This window comes from Geotrypetes seraphini, chromosome 19 (assembly GCF_902459505.1).
Source record: "Geotrypetes seraphini chromosome 19, aGeoSer1.1, whole genome shotgun sequence".
Taxonomy (NCBI): Eukaryota; Metazoa; Chordata; class Amphibia; order Gymnophiona; family Dermophiidae; genus Geotrypetes; species Geotrypetes seraphini.
Window position 1 is genome coordinate 34463090 of NC_047102.1, and position 19060 is coordinate 34482149.

At 43.8% G+C, this 19060-nt stretch overlaps 1 protein-coding gene across 2 annotated transcripts in view; it reads right to left on the reverse strand.

The window, feature by feature from the left end:
• Positions 1-19060, reverse strand: part of MOB2 (MOB kinase activator 2) — a 105315-nt gene that overhangs the window by 28969 nt on the left and 57286 nt on the right. The window contains exon 1 of one of the 2 annotated variants that reach the window (XM_033928042.1): positions 15166-15420. The exons of the other annotated variant lie outside the window; for it this stretch is intronic. Coding sequence (XP_033783933.1) covers positions 15166-15404 — 239 coding nt within the window. The 5' untranslated portion in view covers positions 15405-15420. Of the gene's footprint in view, positions 1-15165; positions 15421-19060 lie in introns of those variants that run through there. 2 annotated transcript variants of the gene reach the window in all.

Below are 19060 nucleotides of genomic sequence, written 5' to 3' on the forward strand. Positions count from 1 at the left end.
AGTTCTTTTCTTTTTTTCTTTTATATACCACTTTTGTAAATCAAGATAAAATAAATAATTTTATTGCATAACTGAAAACAAATCACTGTTCTTACTTATATTAACCAAGGTGCTTGTTGCAGTTTGGTGGCAGTAGGAGAAGGTTGTAACTGTTAAATAGCCTACAAAGTTTTCCCAATAATGGGTATTAAAACACCTATTAAATGGCGGTAGAGGTTTCTACCGTGGGATTCTATGAGTGTCGGAGCATTTAACTCACCGGCCTGCGGCAGAAACCTCTACCGACATTTAGTAAAACCCAGTGCTTGGTCATAATTAGTGACTATTATATTATATTTGAATACAGAGTAGAGTAATTCTATTCATTGGGAGTTCCAATTTAATGGAGTATAGCTATAGTTGTTTTTCAGAGACTCAGACGTACAATGATGACTCAAAGTGGGTTAACTAGGCCCATTTAAGTAAACAGGATATCTAAACATCCTAGCATCAGATGCCAAAATTCATGCAACCAAGCATGTATCACCACCACAACAGCGTATAGAAGTGAAGAAGTATGGAAAAGAGACGAAAGATCTGCAGATCTGGCTGTTTTGTTCTTAAAAGAGAAGGGAAAAAATACAGGAGATAAAATGACCTCCATTGCTCACAAATCTCTGTTATGCACATTTATTGTGGCTATCGTGAAAACCAGACGGATTGTGTGTGCCCTGAGGTCTGGGTTGAGAACCCCTGCTTTAACTTGAAAATCAGCCCCAACAATCTCGATAGCATTCCAAGCAAGCTGACACTTGCCCACCTTCTCTTTCCTGACTGTCTACGTTATGGCGTAAGGCTCTTTGAAGTCACTCCTCTACCGAAGCGTGTGAATAAATGCCAACCAGACAAATGAAGGCTTTGGGGAGGATGCAAAGCAAAAGCAGCAAACTCTGGCAAATCCCACAACTTTAACAAGTAACAGAAACTCTGGGTATTTAAACCAGGGCTGTGGAGTCGGTAGATAAATGTTCCGACGCCGACTCCTCAGTTTTTTGTACTTCAGACTCCGACTCCAGGTACCCGAAATTTCCTCCGACTCCGACTCCACAGCACTGGTTAATTTTCAGATCGTTAAAATGGAATGTCAAGTTGAGAGAAATGAGCATTTTCGACACCACCTTCTTTTTGCTTTTAATCAAGGTTCTAAGGCCGCAGAAGCTGCTTGCAACATTTGTGCTGTGTATATAGTGGGTGCTATAGCTGAAAGAATCGCTCGTGATTGGTATGCCAAGTTCAAAAATGGAGTCGGTAGATAAATGTTCCGACTCCGACTCCTCAGTTTTTTGTACTTCTGACTCCGACTCCAGGTACCCGAAATTTCCTCCGACTTCGACTCCTCGACTCCGACTCCACAGCCCTGATTTAAACAGATGTCTTATGGGCAGATTAATGTAGTGGTGGAGCATGAACCATCAGGATTATTAAAACAGAGGATAAAATGGAAATAGTGTTTTAGGGTAAAAGGATAAGAACATATGGGATCTGGGTCATAGCTAAGGTTGCTGAGCAACAAAAGCTCAGTCCCACCGAATTCACGGTGTTGTGCTAAATAATGTCTACCAGTGAAGACTATATACTTGATATGACCATATCTCCCGTTTTGAACAGGACTATCCTGTTTTTAGAAAGAGAGCAACCCAATGTAACAATTTCAAATAGAAAAAAATCCGATGGTAGCGTGGCAATGACGGCATGCGCAATACGGCTCACACACGTGCAAGTCGGTCAGAAGCCTTCTAGCTCGCTCCTCAGTTGAATTTAGCCATAGGCTGTTACCATTTTTTGGTGCTGGGAGAGTGTTTCACCTCAAAAGCAAAAAGTGCTTACATTTTAAGGATTTTTGTGTATGCATGCAGCAAGCTTAGCTAACGATGTATTAATTTGTCCGTTGTGTTTGAAAAAGTTGATAAATTAAAAAAAAAAAAAAGAGATATGTGTTTTCCTGAATACACATACTATTACCTAAAAATTAGCAGACGATGGAAAAATAGTCACGTTATATATACTGTATATGCAATAGTGTATTGTTTATCAGAAATTACAGTGATAATTACGATAATGATAGCTTAGCATATTCCCCTTGAACATTTATTTATATTATTTGCTTTTATCACCTTTCTTGATGAGATCAGATAACTCTAACCTTCAGAGGAAGAGGAGGAGAACAAGAATTATCATAGCAAACATTTGTGAGGTTCTAAAAGCTAGACTGAACCTGTTGAAAACAAGCATGAGCGGCCAGTGATCCTCTGCAGGGGCCAAACAGATGTCACAGTGGTTCTGCTATCCTCTCCATGCAATAAGATGTTTTCTAGAATGCTAAAAGCACTGGTATATGCACATAAATTGAACAGCAGCTCAAGGTCTGGGCCTCTGCTAAAAATTCTCTCTATGAATCCTAACATTACCGCATTTAGGGGTCCTTTTACTAAGGTGCGTTAACACATCCGCAGACTATAATGGACGCGTTAGCATTGAGCGCACGCCAAATCGTCCAGTTCACCTTAGTAAAAAGACCCCGTATTGTGGTTCAGTTGCATACTTACAGACACATTTTTTTCTCATGTCTAACAAAGTGAAAAGGAGTTAGCGACAGCTAAATGGAAAGGAGAATAAAATCAGATATATACCTATAGAAAGTTGTACTACCATAATTCAAGTGGTGTGACAGAAGAGCAGCTATTCTCAACATGTGGGTGACGTCATCCACGGAGCCCCGAGGCGGACAGCTTCGCAAGCAGACTTGCTTGAAGAACTTTTAGAAAGTTTGCCACTGCCGCACCGCGCATGAGCGAGTGCCTTCCCACCCGATGTAGGGTGCGCGTCTCCTCTGTTCAGATAGCTAGCAGAGAAGCCAACCCGGGAAGGTGGGTGGGTTGTGAGAATAGCTGCCTGCTGTCCCTGGATAACACCTGCGACGGTAAGTAACTGTGCTTTATCCCTTGTCACTTCTCCCTTGTCATTCGCGGGGGATAGGGGCAGAGCCGGATCGCGAATGCCGAAAAACCGCGATTATTCGGCTCTGACCCACCCCCACCTCCCTGCCGCCTTCCCGGCCTTACCTGGTGGTCTAGAGGACTTTCGGGGCAGAAGCGATCTTCCTACGCTCCTGCCCCGTGCAGATCGCCATCAGGAAATGACTGTAGGGAGTTCCCGACGTAGTCTCGAGAGACTACGGGAACTCCCAGCAGCCATGGTAGGAGGAACCAATGGACAGCAACAGAAGAATTTACAGAAGATGGGAAAGCGGAAAAAAGAAACTGGGACCAACTTTATGGAAAAATAAGTCTCCAAACAACAAAGGTAAAAAAACGGAACTGTATATAGCAGATGTCTTTGTATTGTGTTCAAAAGAAAAGGAAATGCATTTCTGGTTTTATTTCTACAGTGTTGAAGTACTTGCTGACCCTTGCCGTGGCTGGTGGAGATCCCCAAGCACCGCCAACAGAGGACCTCCTCTAGAGACGGCCAGAACTCCCCTCCATCAAGCGCGCAGCCACTGAAGTGCCAGCATCTGTGACTCAAGGACGCTACTGCTGCCTGCCAAACTTGGCAAAAGGGACCCCCAGCCAACTTCAAAGGAAGTCCTCAGCTGACAGCTTGGGGGTTCTCATCAGCTGAGTATTTATATATATATATATATATATTTTTTTTTTTTTTTTAATTTATTTTATTATTTTATATTTACATTAGGGGCTCTGGTAGAAACCCGTTTACAATTATGTATTCTTCCCAATTAATATTTCCAAATTAATAAAGTGTCTTTGCTTATTTGTAAATGGGTCTCTACCAGAGCCTTTAATTCAGTAGCATAATTAAATGAAATAACTATTTCTGAAGTTTATAGGGACGGGCGGGGACAGAGGGGATTCCTTGCGGGGATGGGTGGGGATGAAAGGGATTCCTCGCGGGGACGGAGGGATTCCTCGTGGGGACGGGTGGGGACAGAGGGATTCATCGCGGGGATGGGTGGGGATGAAAGGGATTCCTTGCGGGGACGGAGGGATTTCTCGTGGGGACGGAGGGATTCCTCGCGGGGACGGTTGGGGACAGAGGGATTTTGGCGGTGACAGGTGGGATTTCTGTTCCCGCACAACTCTCTAATCCATACCACCAAAGAGTTTTTCCACCTGAACTCGACAACGTTTGAGGGCTCGAGGTTGAAGGGTAGCACAGCGGGCACACGACTCCGGACGATGGTCAGGTCCCAAACACTGAACACACCACCTATGTGGGTCAGTGAGGGAGATTGCGCGCTGGCAACGGCTACACTTCTTGAAGCCTGTGACCAGCCGGGATTTAAATGGAAAAATAGCCTCAGCGAGATCAAAGCCCGCAGGCTTAGGCTGCGAGGCAGGCCCCGCCATGACAGAAAATAAAAATTAAATTAAGTCTTTTCTTTTTATTTTTTAATAAAACACGCAAGAAAAACTCAGCGACCCTGTAAAGAAATAAAACACGAGCCGCGGTGAGAGAAGGCACAAAGTAGAACTGAGTCTAGTGCAGAGCATCGAAATAGGACTTCTCGGCTCCGCGGAAAACTGAGAACTGAGGTGATGCGCGCCCTGTGTCGGGCGGGAAGGCACTCACGCATGCGCGGTGCAGCAGTCGCAAACTTTCTAAAAGTTCTTCATGCAAGTCTGCTTGCGAAGCTGTCCGCATCTGGGCTCTGTGGATGATGTCACCCATATGTTGAGAGTAGGCTGCCTGCTTGTCCTGGGATAATATTGATTATGGTTTATTAAATGTTATGGTGGAAGCTGATCAAAAGTAAGCTGAAGTGGGAAAATGTATTATTCATTTATCTCATGTCTTCTTAGCACCCTGTTTCCCTGAAAATAAGCCCTAGCATGATTTTTAAAGATGCTCCTAATATAAGACCTACCCCCAAAATAAGCCCTAATTAAGATTGACCCCTGAAGCCCCTCCCCCTGAATGTCCCCAACACTCCCCGACTCAATCCCTGACACTAGTGCTGCCCGATTTATCAAAAAAATTGGACTCATCAATTCAGTCACCCCCGATATACCTCCACTCCGAGGCTTCCTAAAGCAGTAGTAGTGGCAGTGCTCTGAACGGGCTGCTTCGTGGCTTTCCCCACTTGGGCCTTCCCTCTGCCGCATCACAGATAACATCATCAGTGATGTGGCAGAGGGAAAGCCCTGGCAGGGAAGGCCTCAAAGCAGCCTGTTCCGAGTGCTGCCGCCCATGCTGTTTTGGGAGGCCTCGGAGCGGAGGTATGTCAGTCTCATGGTGAGAGGGTATTGGGGTTCTGCTGCACAGGGGGATGGGAGGGAGGGATAGAAAAATCCTGCACAAGGGGATGGGTGAGAGGGGAGGAAAGATGCTGCACATGGGGTGGAGGAGAGGAAGGGAGATATGATTATTGTACATGAAAAAAAAAAAAAAGACATCCCTCCAAAGTAAGCCCTAATGTGTTTCTTGGACACTTATTATTTTCGGGGTAACACAGTAGTAGCTGAGGGTGCATTTACATTCTGGTATGATAGCTGTCTCCAATCCAAGCTTATATCTGAAGCAATAGGAAGTTAACTGACTCACCCAAAGATCATCAGTGGGATATAAAACTTAAGTTTTTCTGATTCTCAGCCTGCCAAGTTACGAGAGTCACCAAGTCAGTCCTGTTTTATTACACTTTTTTTCTTTAGTGATTTTGTGATTGTCCCAGTTTTATTCATGCAAAGATAAGGCAGACTGGAGAAAAAAATAACTATCCTACTTTCTGAACAAAAAGAAGGCCTGATCACTGCTAAACAATAATCCCCCAAGCCTCCACATCCCACCTCTCTGCCTTTCAGTCTGGTTTCAACAATTTCTGACTGGAGCTTTTTCACTTCCATCTTTCTAAAAGATCAGTTTTGTCTGATCATGTTTGTGACTAATGGGAAAGAAGGGAGCCTGATTTCATCTAGTCTCCCTGGCGAAATGATTCAAAATGAATTTCTATGATTCAAGATTATTCCAAGCCAAGATGCCTGTCCAGGCAATGTTAAGTTATTACAAACAAAGAAAGGAATGTAAGGAGGGAGAGAGCCTCGGTGGCTTGCAAGATTCCAGTAAGCGCCATCCTGCCAAACTCAACAGTCCTCTATAGACTAAAACACACCCAGATATCTCCGTCGCTAAAAACATACAGGACAGCCTCTGTGAGGAAAATCTCACCTCCTTCCATTCTGTTCAGAAAGTCAATCCAGAAGGATAAATGCCCTCTATAATCCTCTGGGTTTAGAACAAGCTTATTTTTATATGTTTCAATCTTTTTTGTTGATTTAAACATACACAATCCAAAAGGCATTAACAAAAGGAAGGAAAATACCAGGATGTTTACAAAGCAATGCCCTACAGTAAATAAGCAGATTATCTATCTATGACTCTCCCACCCCTGATATCAACAATCTTCAAACCAAAGAGAACCAGATTACAAATTAAGCACTCTGCTTTGCGCATGCGGTATTAAGAAGTTCCAAAAAGGCTCCCAAATCGACTTAAAGGCTTTGCCTTTTAGAGAGCTCATTTCTCCAACATCTAGTTTCTGCTAGGTACTTGTGACCTGGATTGGCCACCGTTGGAAACTAGATGGACCATTGATGATCCAGTATGGCTATTCTTTTGTGAATAATGAAATCACTGAGCGCCACTGTAATAATTGGTTCCAAAAACCTCCAAACAAGAATACATTCTTTGCCATCAATGATGTATGTTTTAAGAAACCATGAGCCCCTTTTGGCAAAGGAAAAGCCATCAAGGGTCCGTCGAATAATATCCCAGGTGAAAGGTTGACTTGCCAAAGATGCAAGTGGGACACTCAAAGTTACAGGGAAATAGTTTTAAAACTAATACGGGGAAATTTTTTTCACTCGGAGAATAAATAGGCTCTGGAACGCGTTGCCAGAGATTGTGGTAAAGAGCAGATAGAGTAGCTGGTTTGGGGGGGGGAGGAGACCGTTGGGCCTTTCCAGATCCAGCTGTTACTATTATTATGGCCCATTCCTCTCTTATATTCCCCTCAACTTGTCTCTCTCAGCCCCCTCCTCCCTATGTCGCCTCTCTCTCAATGCCTCTACCAGTTTATCTCCAAACACTTTCCACATTTGCAGCAATCTTCATCTCTCTTAAATCTTTGCACATACCCAAGGAGTCTTCTTCATGCTCTCAAATCCCCACTATTACGGTACTGCTCAATTCGACAATTTGAATTGATTTGTTTCCCCCCCAAAATCGGACTTGCCAATGCAGTTAACAGCTCTACCCCCCCCCCCCCCCCTTCATGAGACCAGACATACTTTCAGGGCCTCCTAAAGCAGCAGCAGCGGTGGAGGATGGCTAGAAGACGTAGGCCCCGAACAGACTTTTTCACAGCCTGCCCCACCAGGGCTTTCATCTGCCGTGTCATCAGTGACGGGGTAGGCCGCAAACAAGCCTATTTATAGCCTGCATCTATTAGTCGTCCACCATCACCGCTGCTTTAGAAGGACCTGGAGGTATGTCAGGCCTCACCCGGAGGCGGGGAGGTTGGGAAGTGCTTGACAGAGGGATGGAAAGCTGCCACACTGGGAGATAGGAGGGAGAATTGATTCAAACTGAATCAAAAAATTTTTCCACTCACCTCAATTAACACATTGGTGAAACTGTCTTTAAAAGCAAACAGTCCTAATTGCATTCCTGCCCCTGAGCTGTAACATCTCCATAGATTTTAGAGCAGTGCTCTCAAATTTTTCCCAGCTGTGATTCCATGATCATAGCCAGTGATGCTCACGACCCCACCAACGCACATCATGACAACATGGCTATGGGCTAGCTTCACAAAGCAAACCGATCGGTTTACGACCAGATTTCCCTCGGACCCCATTCACTGCGATCCGCTTCGAATCCATGCATGCAAATGAGAAGAAACGCATGCAAAGTAGACGGGGATGCGATTCACCAACAAAATTTTTGAATCCGACTGGGCTGGCTGATCAACCCAAGAAGCGACTGCTGGGGACTAGTCGAAAACATCTTTCCGACTCTCCAGCTCCATAGAAGCCCTGCTCTCTGCTGCCCCGAATCTCTCCTGTCTGCCGCCCTGATGCTCTTCCCCGGATCTCTCCTGCCTGCTCTGCCCCGAATCGCCGGCCTACTCATCCCCAGTTTCCTCCTGCATGCCGCCCGAATCTCTGCTGCCCTTCCCCGCACTGCGAGCCCGTGGTTTTAACCCGCGAGCTTAAATGGGTTAAAACCGCAGGCTTGCTGGGCTAAAAAGTAAAAAAAAGTCGCAGCTCAGATGGGTCTAGACACATGTGCATACATCGGGATCGCACACCAGCGATCCGTGCCGGCAGATGGGGGCGTTCCTACGATCGCCCCCATATGCATATTGGACTTTGAAGAATCCATCGGACACGGATCCATCCCGATCGGGCAGGTTTGTGAATCTAGCCCTATGTACTGCCAACCCAGGTCACAACTCCAAACGAGGCACAAACCTAACCCAACAGTCTGAGAAATGCTGTGTTAGAGCATAGAATCTCTCGTCATTAAAATGGCTGCTTCCTTCAATGCCCTGTCCTGACTAGATTGTACACTCAACCAAGCAGGAGTGGCTTTTTCCTGGGTCTGTAATAGAAAATGACATGGGGACAAATTTTCCCGTCCCGTCTCTGCGAGTTCTTTTCCTGTCCCTGCCCCATTCCTGCAAGCTCCATCTGCACAAGGCCTGTGCAGTTAAGGCAGAGCTTACAGGAATGGGGCAGGGACAGCGACAAAAGTCACAAGGACGGGACAGGGAAATTGAGTTCCTGCGGGGATGGTGACAAATTTGGGGACATCTTGAAGCTCTATAAAAATATCAAATAGCAGCACAAAACTCCAATAATGCTACAGAGGAAAATGCAAGAGAGATAATGTTTGTGCTGCCTAGTCTGTATTGTTTACTATAAGTCATAAAGTAATGTACATATTGCATGGCGAACAAAAGGCTCAAATTCCTGCCTTAGGCCACTTACCGACTGCCCAAGCAGACTCCTGCACACATAGCTCCCCATCTTAATGTCATGCTGCAACTCTATTTGCAAGTAGCCCTCATTGAAGGTTTGGAGGTACTGACAGGGTCTATTCAGCCAAATCTTGATTTACTTAGACCAGGAGTGGGCACCGCAGTGCTCGAGGACCAAAACCCGCAAGCATTAGATCCACTTATATACAATGGAAGGAGTACATGCAAATCAATCTCACACATATTACAATAAATAAAAAAAAGGTCTGTTATTACTAATCTGCAACTGAACTTGTATTCTTCTAACTGACCATTCTTACATAATAGAAGCACGTGTTTGGAGATAATCTATATTTTTCATGTTTACTTGGAATGCATACTGTATATGGATATGGTGATTGGGATAATTCATAGTGGAAATGTACAAAGAGCTCTTCCGCAAAATAAACGTAAAAATGCAAATAACATTTACTTGGATCAGCAGCAGACACTAAACAGACTAGCAAAAACTGCAGCAAATCAAGACATGAAATCTCTAAACAAGCATAATTGTGGCCAGAACCACAGAAAATGACACCACCCTGAGCAAAATCCAGGGCATCTATAATTAAAAGAACTGGAAGATGGATAATTTAAAGCAGCGTCTGCTAAAAAAAAAGACTAAAACATATGAAGTGGCAGAGCACAGATCAATAAAGAGATCAACAAAGTTTAAAATATAAATAACTCGGTTAATGCATGGTATGACAAACCTAAGTAGTAGAGAAAGAGATAATCTGGTCAGATCTAATGTTTCACACTAACTTTTAAATTAACTACTGAATAGGAATTAAAAACAGCCTCTTCTTTCCATCCCTTACATTTCATACAGTCTTCAAAAGGAAGGAGGAAATTTTTTTTCAGAGAATAATTAAGCTCTGGAACGCGTTGCCAGAGGTTATGGTAAGAGCAGATAACGTAGCTGGTTTTAAGAAAGGTTTGGACAATTTCCTGGAGGAAAAGTCCATAGTCTGTTATTGAGAAAGACATGGGAAAGCCACTGTTTGCCCTGGATCGGTAGAATGGAACATTGCTACTCCTTGGGTTTTGGCCAGGTACTAAGTGACCTGGATTGGCCACTGTGCAAACAGGCTACTGGGTTTGATGGACCATTGGTTTGACCCAGTAAGGCTATTCTTATGTTCTTACTGTTGAAACAAATAAGTCATAAGAACATAAGAGTTGCCATATTGGGGCATCAAAACCAATATCCTGTTTCCAACAGTGGCCAAGCCAGGTCACAAGTATCTGGAAAGATCTCAAACAGTAAAACAGATTTTATGCTGCTTGTCACAGGAATAAACAGTGGATTTCCCCAAATTTGTCTTAATAGCAGCTTATGGACTTTTTTCTTTTGGTAAATTATCCAACTTTTTTTTTTTTTTTTTTTAAACCCTGCTAAGCTAACTGCTTTTACCACATTCTCTGGCAACAAATTCTTGTCTTTTTGTTTCAGCAGAGGTTCCTTAGATGACTTGTAATGTTATCACATGCATCCTTTAAATCAAGTTTTTCAAATGTTATCAAAAGTTATTTATTTATTACCTATTATGTTCACTTTTCATGAATGTCAAAAAATTATGCTACAATTAGAGCATATTAGTAATGGAACTACCAAGTTATACGGAAATAACATTTCAGGGTTAAGAATTATTCAATGACCAATTAATTTCCTGCTGCATAAAATTTTTTCGGAGAAAGTTTATGGCTATTTGAGGATCTGCACAATTCTATTCTATTAAAGATCTTATATTCTGCTGATATCCCATAGGGTTCAGTGCAGATTTCAACCAAGGTAAACCTCCACAAAAGAGGAAAATTACAATCTATATAGTTATAATTGCTCAGTTCTGGGGAAAGGAAGAAATTTTAAGAATGAAGAGCAGCCAATACAAAGGTAGTCATTATAAGAGTAATACTGATGGTTTTAGACACAAAGAATAACTTTTCTGTTATCCTCGGCCAACACAGCAACTTTCCAAAGAAATAGGAGAATGGAAGATAAGAAGTCCATAGACCAATAGCCAGGATCGGCATTAGGGGGGTGCAAACAGGGCAGCTGGCCTGGGCCCCGTGACTCGGGAGGGTCCACTCTAAACCGGCATGCCTTCCCCCTTCTATCCGCACCGGTATGATGCTGTCCTTACCTTCCTTTGCTGACAAATCCATTTTTGCTGCAGGAGGTCTCTAGCCGCAGCAGCAAATCTGAACAGCTGCCTATGGCTCCCTTCCCTGCTTTCCTCTGCCCTGGTCCTCTCAGATGGAAACTGGAAGTTGCGTCATTTGCAGACCGCAGGAAGTTGCGTCATTTGCGGACCGCGGCAGAAGGAAAAGACCAATCTCATCATCATTTTACATCTTTCAATTTAGCAGAAACATCATCCCATGAACTAACATGCAGAACTTTCTCCTATGTAAGAGCAACATCAGACCACCATGGATAGAAGGAGGAAGAAATACAGGTGAGGAAATCCCCGTTACTAGCTGTAATTTTTTTTAAGTAGAAAGGGGGACTGGGGGAGGGAGTTAAAAGAAGTGCCAGATTGAGTATGGGTAAAGGGGAAGAGTTTATGGGACTGGAAACAGAGGAGGAGGAGGGAGGAAGGAAGGGAGGGGGGAGAGAGAGAGAAATGGTGGGCAGTGATCTGAAAGGAGAGAAGAGAAACAGAGAAGATGGATGTGGGGTGGGGTGGAGTGAAGGAAGGGGAAAGATATTTGAAGAGAGGACTGTTGGGAAGAGAAAAGGAGCGATAGTGAACCTGGGGAGGGAGGGAAAGATAGGGGGAGGCTAGTTAGGAAGAGAAAGAGAGAGATGGTAGACCTGGGGATGGAAAGAAGGGAGAGAGGGAGAAATGTTAGGTCTGGGGATGGAAGGGAGAGAGAGATGGCAACATCTCTCTTTCCCTCTAACCCAGTGGTCTCAAACTCACGGCCCGGGGGCCACATGCGGCCCGCCAGGTCCTATTTTGAGGCCCTCGGTATATTTATCAAAATCACAAAAGTAAAATAAAACCATTTTGATCATATGTCTCTTTACCTATAAATTACAATATTATTATTAAGACTTAGCCAAAAGAAAAGATTTATAAACTATAAAGAGTTTTACCTCATGCAAAATTGTCATTTCTTTAATAAGAAGAAATTAACTATTCTTTCTGCGGCCCTCCATGTACCTACAAATCCAAAATGTGGCCCTGCAAAGGGTTTGAGTTTGAGACCACTGCTCTAACCCATTGTTCAGCATTAAGGGGGAAAGGAAGAACACAACAATAGAAAAGGGAGGGAGCAAAATGTTGGACCATGGGGAAAGAGGAAGAGAGTTGAACCTATGGGAAAGGGAAGCAAGGCATAATGAGGGAAATGGAGCAAGAGAGGAGAAACAAATGAACAACAGACACTGGAAAGAGAATTAGTAAAAGATAGACAAAAAGCAGACAGAGAAACTGGGACCAAGATGATGGAAAAGCAAAATGTCCAGACACCAAAGGTAGAAAAAAGTGTTTTATTTTGAATGTATTAACTGGCATATGTTATCTTTGGGATATGTGCATCACAAATATTTTTCATTGTAGTCAGTGGCATAGCCATGCAGCTGATTTGTGGGGAGGGGCTGGAGCCCAAAATGGGTGGATGAGCACCAAATTTTCTCCCCGCTTGAATGCAAAATATAAATGAGTTGATGGAGATTCCCAAGCCCTGGCAACTAGAAGTCTCCAAACTTTGCAGCTAGTGGCAGTATCCTCAAGCTGCCAATTTCTTCATGCATACATGAGAGCCAAGCGGAAAGGGGGGGAAGGGAAGGCAGTGGCTCTGTAATACTGCTGCCAGCTACAGAACTTCGAAAGTTCTGGTCACTGGACCTGAAGAGGGGAAAGACGTGGTCATCAACTGATGAGGCTTGGGGGTTTCCACCAGCTACATCAAGGGAGATGTTCATTTTGAAGAGGCCTAAGCTCAAAGTGGGAGGCCCAGCCCCTTCTCATGGTTATGCGGCTGATTGTGTTCAGTACAAAATGAAGTACTTGCAGAGTTAATTTTTTGAGTTTCTAGTTCAGTTTTGGTATTCATATTTCTGTTTCTAATTTGTGATCCATTGTTCTATATTTGGTGAAGGTCTGTCTGTGTTTTATGTGTAAAGAAGTCATTTAAAGATGGGTGGGGAAATTGGGAGATGGATAGGTAAAAGAGAGGCCCCCTCCTTAATTTCTGCCCTGGGCCCCTTTATGACTAAAACTGGCCCTGCCAATAGCTCTAGAACATTGTAGCAGCTTGTGAACATTGTTAAGAACATAAGCAATACCTCCGCTGGGTCAGACCTGAGGTCCATCATGCCCAGCAGTCCACTCATGCGGCGGCCCAACAGGTCCAGGACCTGTGCAGTAATCCTCTATCCCCGTTTCCAGCAGGAAATTGTCCAATCCTTTCTTGAACCCCTGTACCGTACTCTGCCCTATTACGTCCTCTGGAAGCGCATTCCAGGTGTCCACCACACGTTGGGTAAAGAAGAACTTCCTAGCATTCGTTTTGAATCTGTCCCCTTTCAACTTTTCTGAATGCCCTCTTGTCCTTTTATTTTTTGAAAGTTTGAAGAATCTGTCCCTCTCTACTCTCTCTATGCCCTTCATGATCTTGTAAGTCTCTATCATATCCCCTCTAAGTCTCCTCTTCTCCAGGGAAAAAGAGTCCCAGTTTCTCCAATCTCTCGGAAAATTCATGTGTCCCCCTTTACAGGCTCTAGTCGAGGAAAAGATTTCAAGTACTATCTGTTTTATGCTTTCTTATTTTCATAATCTACCACCTCCCTTGTGAGATTTTTGCAGACGTTTGCAGTACGAGTCTAATGGAGCTAGCAGTAGTCATAAGCCATTTTGTGAAAAAAGACCAATCTCATCATCATTTTACATCTTTCAATTTAGCAAAAACATCATCCCACGAGCTAACATGCAGAACTTTCTCCTATGTATAGAGGTCACAATTGTGCCTGTATAACTTCAATGTAGACCGCTTTAGTTATACCACAGAAACGCAGTGTATTAACTACATGAATCTTGACCCTGTCACCTTTGTGCATACACATAAATATTAATTGGAATTGTAAGGGAAAGAACATTTTTAGCTTATACTTTCAAGGTTGCATTTTTCCATGTCTCTCTACATTTCAACATAAAAGTCCGCTAGGTGAAACTGCCACTTACTGCTACAAATGATCGGCGGACTTTTACTGAATATCCTACCTATGAAAAATGCCAGCGTACAGAACAGAAAAGAAATGTTTTTGAAGTTTAAGCTCATAACAGACAATCCTCATTATTTCAGGTGCCAATTCTAGAAACACTATATTTGTTTTCTTTTAAGCTTAAACTTCCTAGTAAAAGTAGGGTCTGAAAGAGCCTAACACTGAATTCAAACAGGAATAAAGAACGCAACAGATCTTAGAAGTAAAACCTCACTCTTCCTAGCTGATTGCATTTTTAGACAGGTTTGTCTTAAATTGACAGCGGTCAGTCATGACCTTCATTTAATCAACAATTTTACTTTTCTAATATATTAACTTCTCCCTAGTCCTTCAGTCATCCAGTATCAGAAGGTGCCATCAGGAAAAGCGATTTTATTTTCTCATTTAGATCTACTTTCAAACCTATTTTTATGAAAAGTAGCTATTTTAGTGCAATACAAAATACATGGTCGGCCACAGATAAACCCATCTTTGCTAAAATAACTCAGAAGACTCCAGTGATCCAAATGCTTCTTAACCTGAGAAACAGAACAGTGATGCCCTTAAGCTAGAAAAGTTCAACTCTATACATCTAAGAACTGAAAAACAGTTTTCTAACACAAGTGTTTCAATAACCAGAGATAAATAAGATGATTCCCATATAAGCTGCCAATAAATTTTTCCTGCGAAAAAAGAAAATCTGTGCAAACACATTCCACAGACAAGACTTTCTGATGAAGATTGAAGCACAAAATGAAGTCTCTTTCTAGGCTCAGTCTTGAACAGTTTTAACTAACACCCGTCACCGTCTCAACTACCACTTAAGAAAGGATAAATATAAAACAACGTTTCTCTAGCAGAAGCCGTCTGTCGTTACCTTAATACTTTGCCCACAGCCTGTAAAACCATTTTGCAACTTAATCCAGTTTTGGGAGTCTGGACGAGCACCGGTCTGTCTCCAGAAATGTTGCAGTGGTCCCCAACCATGTTATGAAGTGGAGAAGGGAAGGGGAAACGTAAGGGAACGGCTTGAAAAGGAAAGTGTTTCCAGCCCTGGATCTTTCTCTCTCTCTTCCAGTCTTTCAGCTCTGCCACACTGAACTCGTCTGACCACATTCTGTGTACATTTCAGCTTCGTCTGTGTGCGTGTGCATGCCAGACGCACTTCATGCTGCCCTCTTTCGACAGCCAATCAGGGAGCAACAAGGGGAGAAAAAGAAAGAGAGAAAAAAAAAAAGGCTGAAAAAGACAAACAGCTGGTTCTTTTAGGTAGCCCTGAGCTGGGGCCAAGTCTGTGCAAACATAGACTGAATCAGCCATTTCAAAATCAGGGCCATAAGGGACAAGAATCCTAGGGTAAACAGGGCAGACTTTTAGCTTAGCTAGCTTTTTGCAAAATTGAGTTAGAATGGCAAAAGAAATGGCACTCTTAAGTGAATAGCAACTTAAAGGATGTTGCCAATCTGCCAGCACAACTTTCCTTGATATGTCATTATTGGAAGTAGGGCATTTTAGTGAGGTTTATATTTAAATCTCCATGTTTAAAATGTTCTAAGTTAATTGCAGCAATATTGTGGATATATATGATGTGAGGAGTAAAAACCTAGGTGAATCTGTTTGGGACACATGATTTGTGGGATAAACCCTGGTGGATTCATATTATTTTGCAACAGGGGTCCCCAATCCCCGGTCCGTGGCCCACTAGCAGTCCGTGGCCGTCTGACAGCTGGGCCACAAGAGAACGGCCGGCAACGGGCATCTCTTACCCCCGTCTTGCCATCTCCCTCCTTCGCGGGTGCTCTTCAGAGTTTTCTGTATGTCTGGACGCCCGCAACATTCTCACAAGTCCCGCACGACTGCCCCAAAGCTTCTCCTCTGACGCACTTCCTGTTTCCGCCTGGGCAGCTCCTCTGACGCACTTCCTGTTTCCGCCTGGGCAGCTTGCATCAGAGGAGAAGCTTTGGGGCAGTGGCACAGGACTTGTGAGAATGTTGCCGTGTCCGGACACTTAAAAACAGAAAACTCTGAAGAGCACCCACGAAGGTGAGGGGAAGGGAGAAAGGTGGCCCAACGAGGGGAAGAGTTTCAGTGGCACAGAAGGGAAGTGGAGGGAGAGGGGGAAGGGTAACAGATGCTGAATGGAAGAGAGAGGAGATCAGACGCTGAAGAGAGGTAGATAGAAAGGGAGGAGTAGACGTTGGATGGCAGTGGGGAGGGGAGAAGATGCTGGTTGGAAGGGGAGAGAGAGAGGGGAACAGACGCTGAAAGTGGAGAGAGAGGGAGCAGATGCTAGAAAGAAGTGGGGAGGAGAGAAAGGGGAACAGATGCTGGTGGGAGTGGAGAGAGGGGAACAGATGCTGAAAGTGGAGAGAGAGGGAGCAGATACTAGAAGGATGTGGGGAGGAGATAAAGGGGAGCTGACCCTGGGTGGAAGGGGAGAGAGAGAGGGAGCAGACACTAGATGGGAGAGGATACAACATAAGAAGTTGCCTCTGCTGGGTCAGACTAGAGGTCCATCGCGCCCAGCAGTCCGCTCCCGCGGCGGCCCATCAGGTCCATGGCCTGTAAGGTGATCCTTGTCTAAACCCTTTAATCCCCCTTGTCCTTCTATCTATACTCTTCCATAACCTATCTCTACCTCTATATATATCCCTCAATCCCCGTATCCTTCAGGAATTTATCCAATCCTTCTTTGAAACCCGGTAGTGTACTCTGTCCTATCACAACCTCCGGAAGCGTATTCCAGGTGTCCACCACCCTCTGAGTGAAAAATCATTTCCTAGCATTGGTTCTAAACCTGTCCCCTTTCAATTTCTCTAAGTGCCCCCTAGTTCTTGTGGTTCCCAATAGGCTGAAGAATCTGTCCCTTTCTACCTTCTCTATGCCTTTCATGATCTTGAAAGTCTCTATCATGTCTCCTATAAGTCTCCGCTTTTCCAGGGAGAAGAGCCCCAGCCTTTCTAACCTGTCTGCGTATGAAAGGTTTTCCATACCTTTTATCATTTTTGTCGCCCTTCTCTGAACCCTCTCAAGTATCGCCATGTCCTTCTTTAAGTACGGTGACCAATATTGGACACAGTATTGCAGGTGCGGGCGCACCATCGCACGATACAGCTGCATGATGACTTCCTTCGTCCTGGTTGTAATACCCTTCTTAATAATACCCAACATTCGGTTTGCTTTCTTTGAGGCTGCTGCACATTGTGCCATTGACTTCATTATTGTATCCACCAGCACACCCAAGTCTTTTTCAAGGTTACTTTCCCCTAGTACTAATCCCCCCATTTTGTAGCTGAACATCGGGTTCTTTTTCCCTAAATGCATGACCTTGCATTTCTCTACATTGAAGTTCATCTGCCATTTATTTGTCCACTCCTCCAGTTTGTTCAGGTCCCTTTGTAGGTCTTCACATTCCTCCGCAGTTCTAACCCTGCTACAGAGTTTAGTGTCATCCGCAAACTTTATAACTTCGTCCCTGTTTCTAGGTCATTTATAAAAACATTGAACAGCATCGGTCCGAGCACCGACCCCTGTGGAACACCACTCGTGACCCTCCTCCAGCCCGAGTAGTGACCCTTCACTTCAACCCTCTGCCTTCTGCCTGCCAACCAGTGTTTAACCCATCTGTGTACGTCCCCTTCCACCCAGTAGTTCCACAGCTTCCTAAGTAGCCACTCATGAGGTACCTTGTCAAAGGCTTTTTGGAAGTCGAGATAAATGAGTCTATGGGTTCCCCTTTATCCATCTGGCTGTTTATCCCTTCAAAGAAGTGCAGTAAGTTTGTTTGGCACGATCTTCCCTTGCAGAAGCCATGCTGGCTTGCTTTCAGTTGTCCATTTTTTTCTATGCGCTCACAGGGAAGAAGACAAAGATGTCAGACCATGGGAGGAGTGGAGGAAAGAAGGCAGGTGCCAGACCAATGCGGGGGGGCTGGGGGAGGGGGGAGGGAGAGACAATTTCTGGTAGAGGCACAGAAATAAAGCTGATGCCATATCTAGGGAAAGGCGAAAACATCTTAATGTTCAGATTAGCAAGTTGCATGCTGTTAGCAATACTCTTGTCAGGGGTGAGGAATGAAGGCCACAATCTAGTCAGATTTTCAGGATTTCTTCAATGCATATGCATGAAATCTATTTGCTATAGAAATATAGATTATAGATATAGATTATAAAAATATAATTATTCATTAATTGCAGAAATAGAGGCAGTGCATGCAAATAGATCTCATGCATATTCAGTGGGGAAATTCTGAAAACCCAACTAGATCGCAGCCCTTGTTCCCTGCTTCTTGGTTATAAAATATAGTCCCAAGTGTGCATCATATACAAGGATAAATCAAAAAGTAAAGACAAAATACATTTAACGACTTTAATAGAAGTAACTGTGAACAATTGAACATATCACTTTTCTACATAGTCCCCAAGCAAGATGACGCATTTCTTCTATCGTTCAACTAGCTTCTGCATTCTTGCAAAAGAAGAAGTTTTTCGGCTGTTCCAGAAGCCAAGTGAGCGCTGCTTCCTTTCCTTCATCGTGCTTTGTGTTTTGCTTTCTAGGTCTTAGTGAGGCACCCATGTCTCATCGCCAGTGACAGTTCTCTCCAGAATACTAGGATCTTCTTTATACCGACTCAGTAATTGGGTTGAAACCTCCAAACACTGTTCCCTGTGCAGATCACTAAGCTGTTTGGGAAATCATCATGCGCAGACTTTCCTGTATCCCAAATCATCATGCATTATGGCAAATGCAGATCCATAGCTGATATCTAAATT